Below are 19,553 nucleotides of genomic sequence, written 5' to 3' on the forward strand. Positions count from 1 at the left end.
TAGCCTCACGGTCGCAGTCACTGTATAACACTACATGTGTACGTACGTACTCCTTACGTACATGCGAAACGAAGTTGTTTACAAAAATGAGTGACAAAAGTACGCGCTTGTAAGCGCGCTTATAAGCGCGCTTGTAATTGTTGAGTGAGCGCGGCACATGTTTGTTTATTGTGACATCAGAGCGCGTGCAATAGAACATTTTGGTCGAACCAAAATTGCACGGCTGAGACAGCCAGAGCGTGCAATAGAACGTTTCCCTAAATGTCCCGTGATGGGCAATCGACCAATCGGATAGCTACATTCTAAATAGGTGTTGTATAATAGGAGATAGAGGAACAGTGCCATTTTCTAGTGACATATACTCCCCGTGTATCTCTTTTGAGAAAGGTAGCTGCCATCTCAAACAGAACACATCCATTTTTGGTCTCCGTATAACGGACGTTCGCTGTAATTGTCGTGATATGTTATGCCTTAATATATTCTTATTTTTCTCTTCACAACGATTTTTCTCTCACTTTCCAAGTAGCCTTAACATACTCCGACCAAACAGAACCCCCCCCCAAAAAAAAAACAAACAAACAAACAAACAAACAAACACAACAAAACAAAACAAATCCGAAAAATGCTCCGTAGTCACATTCAGAATATATTGAAACGAAAAGGATGAAATGACGGAAGAAGTCTGTAATGGGCACGTGTCAAGAAGAAACGTAAAAGGACGTGGAAGCAGTTGAATGAAAATGAGAAGAAACATAAAAGGGATCGAGCTCCAACACACAGAGAAAAGAATTGCCAGTGCAGTCCCGTTCTACCGAATTCTTCTGGAGGATCTTTTTTTTTTTTTATTCATCGAAATGTCGTCATAAGCGAACAAAAATAATGCAGTATACAATTATTGTCTGATGAAAACACACAAATCCTCCGTTTATACTCATCAATGAAAAGCAATGTTAATTTGCAATTCTGCCCCAGATGTTTTTTTTTTTTTTTTTTTTACATTTACATTTTACATTTAACAGACAGAGAGATCGTTAAGTTCTTTGTGCTTTTGTGCTTACTTTGAAAACACATGTTAAAAAAAGTGATGATTTAGTAATAGGTTTAAGGTCGCACTTTGATACGCTCGCTCTTCCAAGGATTCGTTACTCCGAATGTCCAAAGGTTTGTTATTTCGAAAATGAAATATTAATGTTCACTATTCTTTAGTTCCGTTCTTCTGAAAGTGGAGTGGGCCTGATTTTAGTTTAGTTGAAAACGATTATTATGATGTTTTGAAATCGGGAGTATTACGTTGTAAATTTGTTTCTCCACATCTGGATAAACGAACCTGATTTTTCATTTTCCCATTAACAAACCTTCGGAGATTCCTACCATTTACCGACTAAAAACCTTCATGATTATACGAACCTTAATCAATTTTCGGATTGACAAGCCGTATGAATAGCGAGCCTCCGAAATGACCCGCTACAAAATGTTTGTTGTAACGAACCACATTGTATACTATATCGATGTCGCAAACATCCACCCAAGTTTTACAGGCTTAATGTGTCTTGTTATGAGTATCGAACCTTATATAATTTCTGATTAACATAATAACACAAATTCTCCTCGGTAACAGTGTGTCACACTTAGGAGCAAACGCAGAGGGATTTCTTCCTATACACATTAAAACGTATTCGTTTGCCCTCCCCAGCTAAACTTCGTATTTCGATAACGGAGCACATTTCCTTTGTTTTTCTATGTCAATTCTTTGTCATATTTAGCTGTGACCATGTTCGTTATAAGCAAATTTTGCATTGTAGACTTGAGATAACACATTTAGGACCTGGATCTTTACTTCGTGATTACGAAATTTTGATAAATATATTTATACTTGTAAGTTCATTTACGAGAGATGGAAAAGGTGTTTTCTTTGATTCCTCAGTATGGAAAGATAAACAAGCTTTTATAATGGACAACTGGGAATAATTATTTAGGATTTTGCAGAGGAGTTTGTTCTCGACATGAAATCGCTGTTTGTTGTGAATAGAATGCGTTTTCAACTCAAGAAAACTGCATTGTTTAATATCTTGTTTGTTCCGAACGCCAGTGAGCTATATGCGAACCTCCGTGATGAAAACTATGCTATATCTGTTGGGTTAAAGAGACTGCCTACATCAGATATATCTTTAAAAAAGTATCCTATTATTTGGGAGTAAGGATTAAAGTATGGGATAGTGGAATAAGAAGTCGAAATATTGAGTTTTTGTAAAATGCGCATAGATTGGAGAAAGTGTTTAGCGGAAGAGTAGTATTTCAACAGGAATGACGAATTTGGTTAAATCAGCAGTTGTCTACCATAACGTACAGGTTAAGAGTACAAGCTTAATATTCTCCCAACACATACACATGTCCCTTAACCCTATAAAGCCCAAGGGGGGGGGGGGGCACACTGTGCCCCCCTACCAGATTTTCATTCGCCGCTCCTTCGCCCTTAATCCAATCTTTAATAACCAAATTTGGTGACTTTTCCTAAACTCTTATTCCGAACAGTTTGATATATAAGTTAGCTATATTTGATATTTCTGGTTGCCATGGCAACCATAAACCGACATCCATGTCAGTCAGATTTTGCGTATTTTTCTGTTCCAATTCCAATTAACAATATTTTTATGAATAAAATGGGCGTTTCTTGGCTGAAATTTGCTGAAGAAGCAAAATGTGAAGTAATTATGGCCCTGAAATGTTTTTCCTATTATTTCCTTTGTTTTTCTGTGACAATGGCATAAATCAATAGATATAATAGACATACTTGAAAATAACAGTATTTTCCAAAGATTGCTGTTCTATTTTGTGTCATTTTGATTTCTTCATCTAAGTTTCACCTCTTATAACATTTGTTTATCACATTATGAATCTGCAAACTTCAAATTCAAATTTTATGGGAATATGACATATGATAACTATGCATGTACCTATCCCAAACAATACATCACAGGTCTCATAATGTATTTCTTTATCTTGTTATGAATAGCGCCCCATGTGGTGACCTTGAGAAATTTCAACCATAACAAATAGTGAGCTTTGACTTGCATATCATTTGTGGCAAATATGAAAAATATTGGTTTATGATAAGACATATATACTGGGGATAAAGAAATTATACAGAAAATCATGTTTTTAGCAAATTTTCTATGTATTTCTTTATATTTTGGTAAATAGCGCTCTCTATGGGTGACCTTGAAAAATTCAAGTATGCGGCCATGTAGAGTATGAGTTGCTCTACCCATGTGCCAAATATGACGATGAAACATCAAACAATAACAAAGTTATATAGGAGGGGGGGGGGGGCACAATGTGCCCCCCTTGGGCCTGGGAAGGGTCAAAATAGCTTGGGCTTTATAGGGTTAAAATATTTCGTTACGATTTTGAACTGAATTAGATCGTTGCAAGCTATGTTAAATGGTATTCCAATGTATGTGCAGTACTATTCCTCACGGACGTTCGCTGCTCTGGACATGGTAAACTTCCGCGGTGAATAAAAACTAAAAACTAAAAAAAAAAAATCCTGGTATTATTGGGTTCATATTAAAGCTTGAATCATACTCTTTCAGGTAAGATAAATGATTTGGAGAATTTCCTACTTTTCAGATTTTGCGTTGCATTTGCTCAATTGTACATCGTTCAAAATTCTGACCCATATGCTTGCCGTAATTCTAGCCGTGAAAGGTATAAGCATCCAAGTACTAGTACGGTTCATGTACGCCCAATAATTATTATCACATGATACATGTGATAGCGCGATTCACCGCCGCTCCGGACTGGCGGCACGGTTGTCAGTGGTTGTTGGTAGGCTAGGCTCTCGTAATTATTATTTTTTCTTTGTGTGTGTGTGTGTGTGTGTGTGTGTGTGTGTATGTGTGTGCATGTGTGTGTGTGTGTGTCCGTATCGGCCTTTTGTGTCGCCCTCTTGTGTTCATTATCCATGTAAGCCATACTGAGTTATAATTAGTTGGGGGCCTAAGAGCTCAAAATGGGCGGTTTGGTTCAGATTTTTTCAAAAGCGCTAAATTTGGCTCATAGGTCCCTTGTACCATACTCTTTCGATTTTTGATGGGCGCCAAGACTAAAAAGCTTTGGGGCCGCCATATTGGTGAAATCCAATATGGCCGCCATCCGGGTTAAAGGTCAACTGCAGTTACAAATTGAAAAGTTTGATTAATGTTATGAATCCCATGTGGAAGATTTTACGGGGTTAGAGAATGTGATTCTAAATATCATTTCTGCAATTCAAGGTCACTATCACCTCTCAAGGTCACTTTCAAGGTCAAATAAGGGTCAAATCAGGCATTTTGTGCATTTTTCGAAATGATGTCTGTGAGCATTCTCAATTCACTGGTACCCCTATTTGTCCATTTGTCACCTCTTCCATACTCCTTCAATGGTCAATTAGGGCCAAGAGCGGTTCCATCCCCCTACATATCAATAATGATTACGACAAATAAATGAAAAAAAACTATATTTAAGATATATATATATATATATATACATATATATATATATGTATATTGAAATCTTTGAGCACAGAAAACGGGCTTCCATTGGTTTCGTTTTCTTTTCTCATTTTCTTGCTCAAAGTTTTCACTATTTATCAATTGTTTCTGGTCAGTTTTTCCTTTCTTTGTTTTAATATACACTGTATATATATATATATATATATATATATATATATATATATTACATGCTTAAAAACGGCCGCCATCCTATTCCAAGGTACCGAATCAGGGTGCAATGGCAAAGAGGGTAATAACACGCCTAATCTTATTTTGTCTTCTTTTTTCCTTCTGACGAGATAGCTGGATAGCCCGTATACAACTAGCTGGTCAGTTGTATGTACTTGGGGTGGACCACTTTACCGATTTATGCACCTTGAATTTTCCGATAACGGAATGCCGATTCGGGATCTTTTCATCTGTCTGGGTTTGTGATTCTTACACACAAGGGACTTCCACTTTTTATATCCAAGTGATGAGGTGCAAAGTGTTGTGCCTCTACTACACACACCATTGCTCAACTAGACTTGAGATAAGTGGGATTCGAACCTGCGCCGGAACACAAGTCTTTAGACCGCAAGCCATACACTACCGACTGAGCCACCTCGTCACCTTTCATGGTCAATTACATAAGTTTCCAGCTGGCAAGCGATATGATTCTCCTCCAGCTGAAATTGACAAGACAGACTCCCTTGACAAGACAGTGTCTGCTTCTTCAGTGGAAGAAGCAATGGCCGAAGCTCCCAGGGAATGGAGCTCCTCAATCCAGGTCAGACCAGTATTCGAAGGGCAGTTAACTAAATTCGATCATTAAAGTCCTTTAATGGCAGTATCTTATCAGAGTAGGTGAAGACAATTCAGCTGAAGGTTTTTTCTTATCTTTTTTTTTCTTATCTTTTTTTATCAAACGGAACCGTTTCTTTACTGAAAGCGCAAATGACTAGGGAGACTGAACACTTATTGATGTTGTATGGAATACTGATCCTGAAGAAAATAATCTTAACATTTTTGTGCAGCAACACTGTGCAGTCCTCTGACAAGAGATGGTGATGGCACCACTCAAATCTCAAGTTATGATTGGAAGAGCGTAGCGTCTTCCTGAAAATTACGATTGAAAAATAAAGAACTGCCCTTATTTATCAGCGCACAGATATCCAAGAATAAATTGGACGGACAACTCATCCTGAGCACCTGATTCGAGACGGAAATATCCAACAGGAATTGAGATCTCACAACCCTTCAGCTTTCCAACATCGTAGATGCGATCTACGCAAAGATATCCTTACAAAGATGACATAATGTTTTCTGAAAGCACTTTCTGAAAACAGTATTCAATCGCACGGATGAGCATAACATCACATTTTCGGTAGTGTGCTTTTTTAATCCCTTTGATCTGAGGGAGTTACCGGTAGGTCGTGGTCTTTCCTGTACAGCATACCTCTCTTCCACAGCACTACGCCAGGCACTGACACTTGCTTTAATGTGGAATGTAAAATGCCTAAGAAGTATGGGTCAGGAAACCAGAGCTCCCTGACACATTAGCTACTTTAGTAATCGTGCTCATGAACAGCAAGGACTGATGAGCAACAAGGGTTATGGGGCAGCCAGCGTCAACGAGGGTAGGCATCATCTCGTCATAACGTGGGAGCAGATCATCAGAAACCACCCTATCTGCTCAAGAGGCGCTGTATCAACATTTCGAAGATGAGTGCTGCTGCAAGTGAATTTCTACTGGAATCATGACAGCATGGGTCATGATGTGATCCCTGACTTCAGGGAGTGGAGTTGGAGGAAAGATGGCACACGTACATGGCAATTTCTAGTACTATCAGCCACTCTCCACAATGCTTCAGTACCAAATTTCATTCTTCTGCACCACAGCTGTTTCAAGTCATGCATAGGGAGGTGGAAAACATGGAAATGAAAAAAAAAATGAAATGAAATGAATGAATAAATGAATGAATGTGAAAATGCACAATGTAGAGCAGTTGTCAGATGAGCCAGGGTCAGTAGTTTGATATTGCTGCAAACTTAAAGTGGGGGTGGGGAGAGGGAATTGAGGGCCTATCTGACGGGAGGAGACATTGTCGCAATGCCAGCGTCTCGAAGAAATTATTTTCGCTATCACAACTAAACCGATTTCCAGGGCGATGTCCAAGACGTCTTCAAACAAAGGGACAACTTATTTGCTTGGAAGTCACGGGGATGTTGGCACGGCTTTTGCAGTCGCAGGGACTTATCAGAGACGTCTTTTCTCGGCGACTTCTCCATCTCGTCGCCATTGCGTTATTACGGCCTCCACAATATGCGGGGACATCTCTAAGATGTTGCAGACAAATTTAGTCCCCACGACATGGCCACAGTGATGGAGACTTCTCAGAGACTTGTCGTAGACGTCTCGGAGACAAGCTGGAAGACGAAAATAGTCTCTGCAAAAAATCGAAAATGTTCGATTCTCCGGCAATTCCTGGAGATTGGGCTCGTCTCCAGATGCGTCGCAGAGATGTTGCGGAGAGTAGAGTTGCAACCTATAGTCTTCAGACCAACGAGATACCAACTTATAAAGTCTTGTGATATCATACCAATTTGCGTCCAAGCACTTTGGATAGAATCTCAATAGACCCTAGAGGGTGTCATGAAGTTGTACTATAGCATATCTAATCTGTGCCCTGTTAATGGTGTCACGGTGGCACCTGTGAAATATGCTTGTTCCCTACATGGCGTCACCAGGACCTTCATGTTCTCTGAACGGCATATTTAGCTGTGGAGGCACATAACATTTCCTGTAAGGACTTTGGAGTCGAACTTTCTTACACAAGTTCGAAAATAGCAAATTGATGCCTACCTGATGTACTAAAAATCTCTTAAACACGACAGAATTTGTTTTTCTTTTTTTTTTCATCCAGATTAGGAGTGATCTTCATAATATTATTCCACTGAATTTAAATCTGAATTATGAATATCTATTGTGATTGAGGATCCCTGAACTGCAACAGAGAAATAAAAACACTTCTCTTTTTAGTGGCAACGTCAAGAACGCTGGTAATATAGAGAGTAGCCCCCTCCCCTTATTGCTAAACTATTAATATATGAGGTAGCAATAGGAATTTCAAAGGGCATTACCCTTAATTCTAACTAGCTCTTTTGGTTGTCATTAAAGCAAATGCAAATATATTGAATTCCGCAAATATGACTAGTCGGTGAGGACATTTCTTCTTAGAGCCTGTAATGTAAAAATAATTATTGGAATGATTGTGGCATGAACTACAATATTCCATAGCTTTGGACAGAACCTTACTTCAAAGCTTGTGTAGCCATTATTATAACAGGCCATAATTGAAATGATGCAGAAAAAAAATACCGTAAGTAATCATTAAAAATGAAATTGAAGGGTTACCAAGTCTTCAAATTTAATTGTGAAATAAGGATCTGAGTAAGATCCCTTAAACCTAATTACTCTCAGAAAGGGGTTCTTATTATAATTCATGAGTGTATACCTAGTGTTTGAAATCTTAACACAAAAGCAGATAATTCATATTGATGTTACTCGTGACAAAGCCCACCTCTCCCTCTCTCACAGACCTCAACAACTGCACTTCTATTAGCAGGGCTGGCATTCCTTCTATATTGACTATAGGCAAGCCATTTTCTAAATCACCTATTGTGAATATAATGGTTTGACTCCAAATGACCTTTAGGGAGACCCTATAGGGAAAAGTTGACATCAGACCATAAAAATAATTTCAGAATCGAATTCCTTGACCCATAAAACCGCTAGAGCTGACTTTTCGAATTATTGTAACACTTTAAAGTTTTTTAATTGTTATACTGGCTCTTAAACGTAGGTGGCAGCCATATTGGATTTTGCAAATATGCGGCCCTCGAGGGCGCCCTTCACAAGAAATACGCCTTTTTTCAGCCGTCGACAACTGCAATTCTATTACTCAGGCTGACATTCCTGGAATATTGACCATGGGCAAGCCATTTTTTTCAATAAACTGTTATGAACACAATGGCTTGACCCCGATATGACCTTAAGGTGACCTTATAAGAAAAAATTGACTTCAAACCACAAAAACAACTTCAGATTCGAATTCCTTGACCCAGAAAACCTGTTAACCTGACCTTTTAAATGATTGTAACCCTTTTATGTTTTCAAATGCAGGTGACCTTTAAACCTATATGGCGGCCATATTAGATTTTGCCAATATGGCCGCCCCAGAGGGCGCCCTTCTTGGCGCCCATCAAAAATCGAAATAGTATGGTTTGGGCTACATGTGTGCCAGACTTTGGTGCTTTTGGAAAAATTTAAACCAAAAATCCCTTGCGCCCCCACTAAATGTAGAGGTCACCGAACTCGAACACCGAGGAATGCGTGTTCACATTGCTAAATGTAAATTTGTGTGGTTGTGTGTGTGTGGGGGGGGGGGGGCAAACAATATTTCTGGTTCTACTTCCGAGTTTAATCGATTTTTTTCTTATTTCTTTTGTCTTAAAAACAAATAAAGCGCCCCCTCAGGAACCGGCACTGCTGATAGAAGCAATAATACAGTTTCAGGATCTGGCTTGCTTTTGCTAAGCAACTGAAGTACTAGGCCTATAAACTACTAGCGAGTGTTATGCCTAAATATAAGTGTTCATTTAATGAAAAACTTAATGACCGTACATGTGATTCTTGATTTGATTAAGCAATCCAGAAATATATATATATATATATATATATATATATATATATAAACATCATAAACATATTTAAGGAACTAATTTGAGTTCTCCGCATAGCCGCCACACAGCCTTAACACAGTTTCTATGCAAACATTGACCTAGTCTGGCTTCCAGACCCTCGTCTCGTAATATTTCGCTATACAGGATATTGACGTCCTCAACGTTGAATTTGTATGACCCTGCATCACAAAGCGAACAGAAAGTCGCCAGACATGAAATTTTAGTTAAGAGCATATTCTGAAAAAAACAGACTCTAAGCTTTAAAATGATGTGTAACTCGACGCCATTAGGAAGAATAAACCACGATCTCAAACAGAGATGAGAGGGAAGTCGGTGGCTTAAATATTCGGCCATGATGGCAAAGAACCCTGGCCAACACTAGGCACGAGAGGGCGACAATTCACATAATTCACAATCACAAAATCATGAAAATTATACTTCATGAAATACCGCGTTTAACTATTGCATTTTGTTAAGATATATCTTTAGTATTTACCTCAGTTAATTTATCTAGAATGAATTGAATATCCTGTGTTTTCAGCTTTGCCCGCTCCACTTGTTTATTTTCTCTGATTCTTATATCATTAAAACTTAATCAAATATTATCTGGCTATGAATCTCCACTTGCATAAGACCCAGAGAAAAATCAGTCATTATGATGTCCATGATTGGTGAATAGAATATATTTTAAAGATTTTGTAAGTCCATCACCTCTCACGTTTTTTACCCACGCCGATGAAAATCGGCAGGGGGTTATGTAAAGGGTTCCGTATGTTTGTTTGTTTGTTGTTTTTGTTTGTTTGTTTGTTTGTTTGTTTGTTTGTTTGTGTACAAGATAACAAGAGAACGGGTAAACGGATTTGCACGAAATATTCAGGGGATGTTTGGATAATGGCAGGAAAGAATCGATTAGATTTTGGTGACAATCGGTTGACCCTTGCAAATTCTGTGTGACCTTGAAGTTTTAACCCTATGGTATAGTGACTACTCCGAAAATTTCCCGTTTCTCACTTTGCGATTTTCCGCTACCATACGAAAACATAAACTCCCAAACGATCCGACTTCGCTGCTCAAATGTTCGTAAGAATTCCGAAATTTACGTTTAGGCCTGTTTGAGGGACTATGTCCTTCTAGATTTATGAAAGTTCGTTCTCCGTCGTCACAAACTGGCCCGTATCTTGATGATTTTTCAAATTAACATTGATTATTTTTTTCGTTGGAGGAGCATTTGCTCGGTCGCAGTCACACTGCACGATATGCGCGCTCAATGTCAATGCGTGTGCAAGGCCGCTGAAAATGCATCGCGCTCTACACTGTTGGTGCAAAATTGCATCGGGGACGTTGCGGCGCTCGTTGGTGACCGCATACTGGTGCAGTAGACATTTGCATTCAACCCATGCATTGAATCAATTCCCGTAGACACTAATCATAGGGGTAATTGCCTAGGGGGTACGTAAATGTTGTTTTTCTTTTGCGCTTTTGTGGATACCATCAAAGATCGTACACTCATACGACCTTTGATATCATCACACTCTCGGCTTGCTATAATCAAAATATCAGAAAACGGCGTATTTCTCGATTTTTAGCGTTTTTCGGCGACCCGTCGCGTAGACAATTCTCTTAAAACTGGACTTAATTCGCGCGCGCTTGAAAAGTTCAGATTCTGCACTTGACGGTGGAATTTGGGATTTTCGATGGATTTTGGGAGGAGACTAAAGGACTTTTCTGTTGTGAATGAGTGTTACCGTATGTGAAATGATGTGATTTGCGTGTGATGTGACTGTAGAACCAAAGATCGTACACTGAAGTGTACGATCTTTGGTACAACTCACTGGCTGGTGATAAAGCACACTGGCAATTAAGTGACCGAATTCTGGTAGCTGACCGAATGCACATTATGTTTACCCCGACTTTGTACTTAAGGCGTGGGTCTGCCGCCTTTGACGGCCCCTCTCTAGTTTGTATTTGTTTTAGATAAACTCTTTATTCAGACTGGTGACTGAAACATGTCAAATGTGTACAATTTATGTATGTTTTATCTATATTTTGTACACAACCTTTTGTTGTCCGTTAAACAGTGTATCATAGTCATATTTTGTGTCATTAAAGTGTAAAAATTTCATTTGATTGGTCTGAATAAAGGCTATAAAAAGCGTCACAAAAGAAAAATGAACTCGCACGCTGTATACAACCAATACATACTGGCGCAAATCAAATGGACTCTCCTAACCTATCTAAATATTCGAAAGAAAGCACACAATCAGGAAAAGTGTGAACTGAGAAAAGAGGCTCTGAAGTACAGTGTCTATTCAAACGCTTAATCTTCATCAAGCCGTGGCTGCTGTGCGATGAATGGGACCAAAAAAAAAAAAAAACAAAAAAAAAAAAACAGAATGTAAACCGCCGGAGAAACAAAAATGAAGGGATTATTAGATTAAACTAAAATTGAGCATGCTTTATTAACACATTCTGTCCATAAATAATTCCAACTTTAAAAGCAGTAGCATCACACTTCCACAAGTTATTAGAGTTGAAAGTGAAGAGTGTGTACAAGGTTTTTAAGAAATGAAAATTGGACTCTATCGACACACCTTATCACACTATATTCTACAAAAAAAAAAAAATGTTCGAGATAAACTGCTAAGAAACACACTTTCCTGGCCATGATCCCAAATTTTAGTATAATGTAGAATAACACTTGCTCTTTCAGAAAATATGAAAAAGTCAAGATCGGCTAGGTTGACCCATTTCATCTATTTCCACTCCTCACACAAAATCAGTGTGTGCGACCATTTGTTCGTTTTGTGATGCACGGTCATATAATTGTATTATAATTTTATATTATATGGGGGCATTTTGTTCATTTTCAAGGGTATAGGATCCCAGTGCTGAAAGTGAAACATCTTGGGCAACGCATTGCGTGAACCAATCAATAACACTGGCGTTATTGCATTTTCCAAACGATTTAAGATGCACGTCACAATTCCACCAGTCTTTCACTTATTGTGAATGGATGTTGAAAAACGTCATTTTTATTCCTCTCTCTATATCTCTCCCTTGCGAACATTTTAAAAAACACTAAACCATTTTCTTTAGCAGAATTTAGAATAGCCTTTTGGTGAAATATTCGGGAGGTGAATATTATTCCTAAGCCTTGCACTTCCTGTACAAAATAACCAAGCCAGTTACGGTCATAGGTCTGACCGGTACTCTTGACAATTCTCGAAAACACAACTGAATTTTCTCTTGAAATACATGTATCTCCAATCTTACCTGATTCTTAACACGTTGTACACTGAGGGATTTCAGACAGGGTAGACGCGAAATAGAGTAGAGAATACTTGCTGACATTGAAGCTTCGCAAAGTTCCATTCTCTCCACCTATATAGCAATCGTAAATCAGATATTTGTTGTACATCGTGGTACAGACTGAAAGTCCGTGACAGTAGAATCAAGAGTAGACAATCTTTAAGTAAGTCGGTAGTCTTTATTGATAGTGTAGGTATTATTGGTACGGGCCTATGATGTAATACCTAACAACTCACCGAATGGCGAACAGGACGACAGGACTGGGGGTACCACCAACAGGAAGGGTAGACGACCGTATGACACTTAGAGTAGTGTAGAAAGCACCAGGGCACCAGTAGAGGTGAACAGTGTCCTTGTAGGATGTATTGCACTTCCCGAAATAATATGGACTAACTCCGAATGCACGTAGGGTGTCCGAAGACGACAGTGTCCCATAGAAGTATTATGTACAAAATATCCAGCAGCAGCGTGGAATATCCTCCGGGTGCCGCGGCTAGCACAAGCGAGGGTAGAGTCCACCGCTGGGGGGCTGGATAGATGAAACTGCGAAGTCCCTGGTAGAGCCTGCACACCACGAACAGTACGCTAGCAGGACCGATGCAGTGCAATGTAGAGCGCAGGTAGATCGCGTTGAATGAAGCGATGTAACGAAGCGCTGATCGCGTAGAATGTAGCGATGTAAAAATCCCCAGGTTGGAGTGTAGAGTATGAAGAAAGGGCGAATCGCGGTATAAAATGTAGCGAAAGTCGCGAAATATAAAATCCGGGAAAGTGTGATATTCCGAATTGAGAATAATCCGTAAGTAAAGGTGATATGCGGACGTGAGTGACTCCAACGATTAGGACGTGCTCTCGGGATGAAAGCTAATCGTGAAGTGAGGAAGCGTGGAAAATGAAACAGCGAAGTCGGAGAAAACATGTCACGGACAGGAGCTTTGAGAGTGGTAATTGGCTGATGAAGATGTGCAGCTCGTCACTAATTGGTAGCTTGTTTCCGTGACAGCAAAACAAGAGGTGTGTTTATGAAAATCCGACTACTGTTGGAATGTGAAATACGCGTACCTCGGCACGATGACAAAAGCGAAGAATGTAGTGCGCACCTGTCATGTGTCGGCGCACAAAGAAAGCTCGCGTGGTTGTTGACAAAATACTGTGGCCGCCAGACAGCGTAATTTACAACAGCCAGAGTGCCAGACAATATGATACATAGATATAGAAAACCGCTACATTTAGCCCCCTTCCAGATCGCTAGTAGAAAAGTCAATGAAGTGAAGACTAAAAACAAGCGATCGATATGAATGAAAGGTAAACAAAGTAGAGGTTGAAAATTTCAGGTATCAAAATACATGTATTGAACGTAACGTGCTGGCCAGCGTACATGCCTACCGGTGCGGGTCGTCCGTGTCGGCTGCTGCGGCTGTGCTGGCTGTGTTGGCGTAGGCTGCTGCTGCCGCTGCTGCTGCTGCCGTGGTGTAGTGAGCGGGGCGCTCGGTGTGGTCGCCGGAGTTCTGGCGGGGACAGGTGTAGGCTGCCGGACCGGTGCGGCTTCTAAGAAGGCGGCCTTTAGGCGGTCGATTGTGACAGTCTCCCTCTTTCCGTTGACCTCCAGTGTGAAGTGCTTGGGAGATCGACGCAGCACTTTGTATGGGCCAGTGTATGGTGTCTGTAGAGGTCGATGTACACCGTCCCGTCTGACAAAAACATGCGTGGAGTTGTGGAGATGTGTAGGGATGTGAGATGTGGTGTTCTGTTTGCGTGAGTGGGCTGGATGTAAAGTAGACATGTACTCACGTAAACGAAGTACATAGTTGGCAGGATCAACTAGGGTGGTAGTGGTGGCTGGGGTGACCATCTGACCAGGTAGGACTAGAGTCGTGCCATATAGCATCTCAGCTGGTGTACATCCAATATCCTCCTTTATGGTAGACCGAATACCAAGCAGAACGATGGGGAGAAGTTCATACCACTTGTCGCTGAGGTCGTGGGCTTTCAGCGATGATTTGAGCTGTCGATGAAAACGCTCGACAAGGCCGTTAGCAGCTGGGTGGTATGCAGTGGTGTGAATGTGAGTCGTGCCCAGTGTGTTAGTGAGCTCGTTGAAGAGTGATGACTCAAACTGGCGACCTCGGTCTGTGGTGACAGTAGATGGAACACCGTGCCTGGCTACCCAGTGGTGTATGAAGGCTTTGGCGACGGTCTCTGCTGTGATGTCACGTATTGGTATAGCATCAGCCCACCTACTGTACCGGTCTACACATGTCAAGAGGTACTGATATCCACTCGATGGAGGGAGGGGTCCGACGATGTCAATGTGGACATGTTGAAATCGAGCATCTGGGGTGGTGTAAGTGCCCAGTGGAGCCTTTACGTGGCGATGTACTTTGGCTTTCTGACAAGCCACACATGACCTGGCCCACTGGCGTACATCTCGATGCATGTTAGGCCATACGAAGCGTGATGAAACGAGCTTCTGAGTAGCACGAATTCCAGGGTGGGAGATGTCGTGCAGTGTATGAAAAACTGTCCTTCTGTGTGACATGGGAACATAAGGACGTTGAACTCCAGTAGAAACGTCGCACCAAATCTCACCAGCACCATCAGGCAGGGGGAGGTGCCTGAATGAAAGGGATGGTGACTGGTGAGTTGTCGTCCACTCGTCGTCGTCTTCCTGGTCGTCGGCGAGCTGCCGTAGATTGACGACGGAGGATGTATGGAGTGCATCGATGTGTATCCGTGAAAGTGCGTCGGCTACAGTGTTGCTGTGACCACTAACATGGCGTATGTCAGTAGTGAACTGTGAGATGTAGTCCAAGTGACGTACTTCACGGGGGGAATGGCGATCTGGCTTGGCCTGGAAAGCGTAGGTAAGAGGCTTGTGGTCTGTGAAAAGGATGAAAGGACGTCCTTCTAGCAGATAACGGAAATGCCGCACCGCTAAGTAGGCTGCTAGTAGCTCACGACCAAAAGCGCTGTAACGTGTCTCAGCTGGCTTGAGTTTCTGAGAAAAGAAGGCGATGGGGTACCACTCACCGTGAGAAAACTGCTGCAAAACGCCACCTACAGCCGTGTCTGAAGCGTCTACCATAAGGCTGGTAGGTAGACCAGATGAAGGATGTGTTAACATGGTAGCGCTGGCAAGAGCTGCTTTCACACGAGTGAATGAAGTCTCACACTCCGGTGTCCATGGGATGGGCTTGCTGCTGCGTTTGGGGTGATCACGCAATGCATTCGTGAGGGGTGTGAGCATTGCGGCAGCACTGGGAATGAATCGTCGATAAAAATTGACGAGCCCAAGGAAGCGTCGAAGCTGCTTGATGGACGAAGGACGAGGAAAATCGTGGATGACTTTCACCTTCTCGGGTAGTGGACTAATGCCGTGCTGGTCGACGTGGTGACCGAGGAAATCCAGCTCGTTCGCACCGAATACGCACTTGGCTGGGTTGATGACCACACTGTATTCGGTTAGCCGTGCGAACAGGGCATGGAGGTGACGCTCGTGTTCCTCAGGGGACTCACTGGCGATGATTAGGTCGTCGATGTAAGCAAAGACGAAAGGCAGGCCTCGTGTAACCTCATCGATGAAACGTTGGAAGGACTGGGCCGCATTCCGAAGACCGAACGGCATACGAGTGAACTCAAACATCCCAAATGGTGTGGTGATGGCAGTCTTTGGGACGTCGTCTGGGTGAACTGGGATTTGGTGGTATGCACGAACCAAGTCTATCTTAGTGAAGATGGACTTGCCTTGGAGTTGGGCAGTAAAGTCGTGCAGATGAGGAATTGGGTACTGGTCGGGTATCGTCCTAGCGTTGAGGGCGCGATAATCCCCGCACGGTCGCCAGTCTCCCGGGGTCTTCTTGGGCACCATGTGTAGTGGAGATGACCAGTTACTACTGGAGGGACGGATGATACCCAGCTCTAACATGTGTTCAAACTCTGCCTTGGCGATGGTGAGGCGGTCTGCTGCCAAGCGACGTGGTCGGGCTGCCACGGGTGGTCCACGGGTAACTATGTGATGAGTTACCGAATGTTTCACGGCCTTCTGATCATAGGTAGGGCGAGTGATAGGATACTGTTGGACGATAGTATCGTACCTATGATCGTCCGGCCGAGAGAACATCGGACTCACGATGGAGGGAGAGTTGTGGGCGCAGACACCGTTGACAAAAAGGTGTGTAGTGGAGTCAATGAGCTTGTGGTGTTTGACATCCACTAACAAACCAAAATGTCGCAAGAAATCTGCCCCGATGATGGGTGTAGGCACATCAGCAATGATGAAAATCCACCGAAAGGTGCGACGGAGACCAAAATCGAGCGTGAGCGAGCGCTCTCCATAAGTGGTGATAGAAGACTTGTTCACCGCCTGTAGGTGGAATGTAGACGAAGAATTCATCTTATCAGCCACTGAAGGAGGAAGAACGCTGACTTCGGCTCCAGTATCGACTAAAAAACGTGTGCCTTGCTGTCGGTCGCGGATGTAGAATAAGCGACTGGCCGTACCACTGCCAGAAGACGGGCTCGTCGCCGCTAGTTTCTGCTGGCCAGCTGGATGCAGTTGCTGACGCGGACGGTGTTTCCGTTGCGAACGGGGTGGTGCTCGCTGAGACCATCGCTCGTCCTGCTCCAGACGTGTGGCCAGTTCGCACACCTGCTTAGTTAGCAGAAGGACCTGCGCCGTGAGGTTCGCTATGACATCTGCCGGAGGGCTGGTTGTAGTCATTGTAGTAGCGAAGGATGAAGGATGAACGGTGAAGGATGTAGGATGGGACGTGAAATTGGCCCTAAACAATCACGTCGGGGTCACCAATGTAGGTATTATTGGTACGGGCCTATGATGTAATACCTAACAACTCACCGAATGGCGAACAGGACGACAGGACTGGGGGTACCACCAACAGGAAGGGTAGACGACCGTATGACACTTAGAGTAGTGTAGAAAGCACCAGGGCACCAGTAGAGGTGAACAGTGTCCTTGTAGGATGTATTGCACTTCCCGAAATAATATGGACTAACTCCGAATGCACTTAGGGTGTCCGAAGACGACAGTGTCCCATAGAAGTATTATGTACAAAATATCCAGCAGCAGCGTGGAATATCCTCCGGGTGCCGCGGCTAGCACAAGCGAGGGTAGAGTCCACCGCTGGGGGGCTGGATAGATGAAACTGCGAAGTCCCTGGTAGAGCCTGCACACCACGAACAGTACGCTAGCAGGACCGATGCAGTGCAATGTAGAGCGCAGGTAGATCGCGTTGAATGAAGCGATGTAACGAAGCGCTGATCGCGTAGAATGTAGCGATGTAAAAATCCCCAGGTTGGAGTGTAGAGTATGAAGAAAGGGCGAATCGCGGTATAAAATGTAGCGAAAGTCGCGAAATATAAAATCCGGGAAAGTGTGATATTCCGAATTGAGAATAATCCGTAAGTAAAGGTGATATGCGGACGTGAGTGACTCCAACGATTAGGACGTGCTCTCGGGATGAAAGCTAATCGTGAAGTGAGGAAGCGTGGAAAATGAAACAGCGAAGTCGGAGAAAACATGTCACGGACAGGAGCTTTGAGAGTGGTAATTGGCTGATGAAGATGTGCAGCTCGTCACTAATTGGTAGCTTGTTTCCGTGACAGCAAAACAAGAGGTGTGTTTATGAAAATCCGACTACTGTTGGAATGTGAAATACGCGTACCTCGGCACGATGACAAAAGCGAAGAATGTAGTGCGCACCTGTCATGTGTCGGCGCACAAAGAAAGCTCGCGTGGTTGTTGACAAAATACTGTGGCCGCCAGACAGCGTAATTTACAACAGCCAGAGTGCCAGACAATATGATACATAGATATAGAAAACCGCTACAATAGTCCGCAAAAAAGTACATCTAACAATAAGCCATAGAGATTAAGCGATAAGCTGCAATGGCTAATATACCTATGCAACATGCCAGTTATATGGGAGAATGTAGCTGAAGATTCTGCACGTTTGGCTAGATGTTCATGTCCACAGTGTTGTAATGGTAAGAGCTTTGGAGCAATGAAAGACGATAGAAAAATGCACAATCCGAGGTTTAAATATCATTCAAGAAATCTATTGAAAGACTCTCGAATCAGGGGAAGTAAGAACTCATTCTTCTCACCCCTCCCCCAATAAAAGATAACATTGTTCAATAGGTCTAATTTCTTTTTGTTTTTGTCATGTAAACGTTCACGAACGATCTTTTTTACGAAAACATTTCATACATCATAGGATGAAAACCACTGAAAATATACAATTCGGATTTGTAAATGTTTTATAATCAGAGCTGTCCAAAATCGTTTTAAACATTAAAACACTAAAAGATAAAATATTTCATTTCATTTCATTTATCTAATATCTGTGTTTTCACAAAGTGAATACATCTGTAACGTAACAATTTCCAAAATTAATCATACATTGGACAGAAAATGAATATACATAACCATGTATGTGTATGTATATAATGGGTCTAGGAACACTACCCCCTGGAAAACCATCCTCCGGATAACTACCACAGGGATAATTACCCTCCAGGGCAATTATCCTCTAGGACAACTACCCGCCAGACAACTACCCTCCTAGGGCAATCACCCCATTTGGGCGATTCCCCCTTTAGGACAACTACCCCACGGATAACCATCTCCAGGATGACTACCCCTGGATAACTTCCCCTAAAGAATGCTTTCTTTTTTATATAACCTTTGGCTTTTTCTTTTGTGTGAACATCTCGATTCTTGATATGACACTAGTCAAGAACTCGAATCAACTAATTAGAAAAAAAAATATCTAAATTTAGCTGCTAGCGATATCAGGAATCTGAATATAATATGCCACATCATATTAAGGTTGTGAATTGTAATATAATGAAGCCTGCGTTCTAAAATTTTCAGAACTTACAGTTAATTACACTTTCCAGGATGCATTATCTCTGAAGCTCATGACTACCTGTGTTAATATACATACGTCTGGCTGAACTTGTCCGACA

At 42.1% G+C, this 19,553-nt stretch overlaps 1 protein-coding gene across 1 annotated transcript in view; it reads right to left on the bottom strand.

The window, feature by feature from the left end:
* LOC140226669 (uncharacterized) overlaps window positions 1-19,553 on the bottom strand; it is a 157,379-nt gene that overhangs the window by 37,059 nt on the left and 100,767 nt on the right. Inside the window, exon 7 of the mRNA XM_072307109.1 lies at window positions 12,531-12,638. Within this exon, the coding sequence (XP_072163210.1) occupies window positions 12,531-12,638 (108 nt within the window). The remainder of the gene's footprint in view (window positions 1-12,530; window positions 12,639-19,553) is intronic.

The sequence above is a fragment of the Diadema setosum genome, chromosome 3, assembly GCF_964275005.1.
Source record: "Diadema setosum chromosome 3, eeDiaSeto1, whole genome shotgun sequence".
NCBI lineage: Eukaryota > Metazoa > Echinodermata > Echinoidea > Diadematoida > Diadematidae > Diadema > Diadema setosum.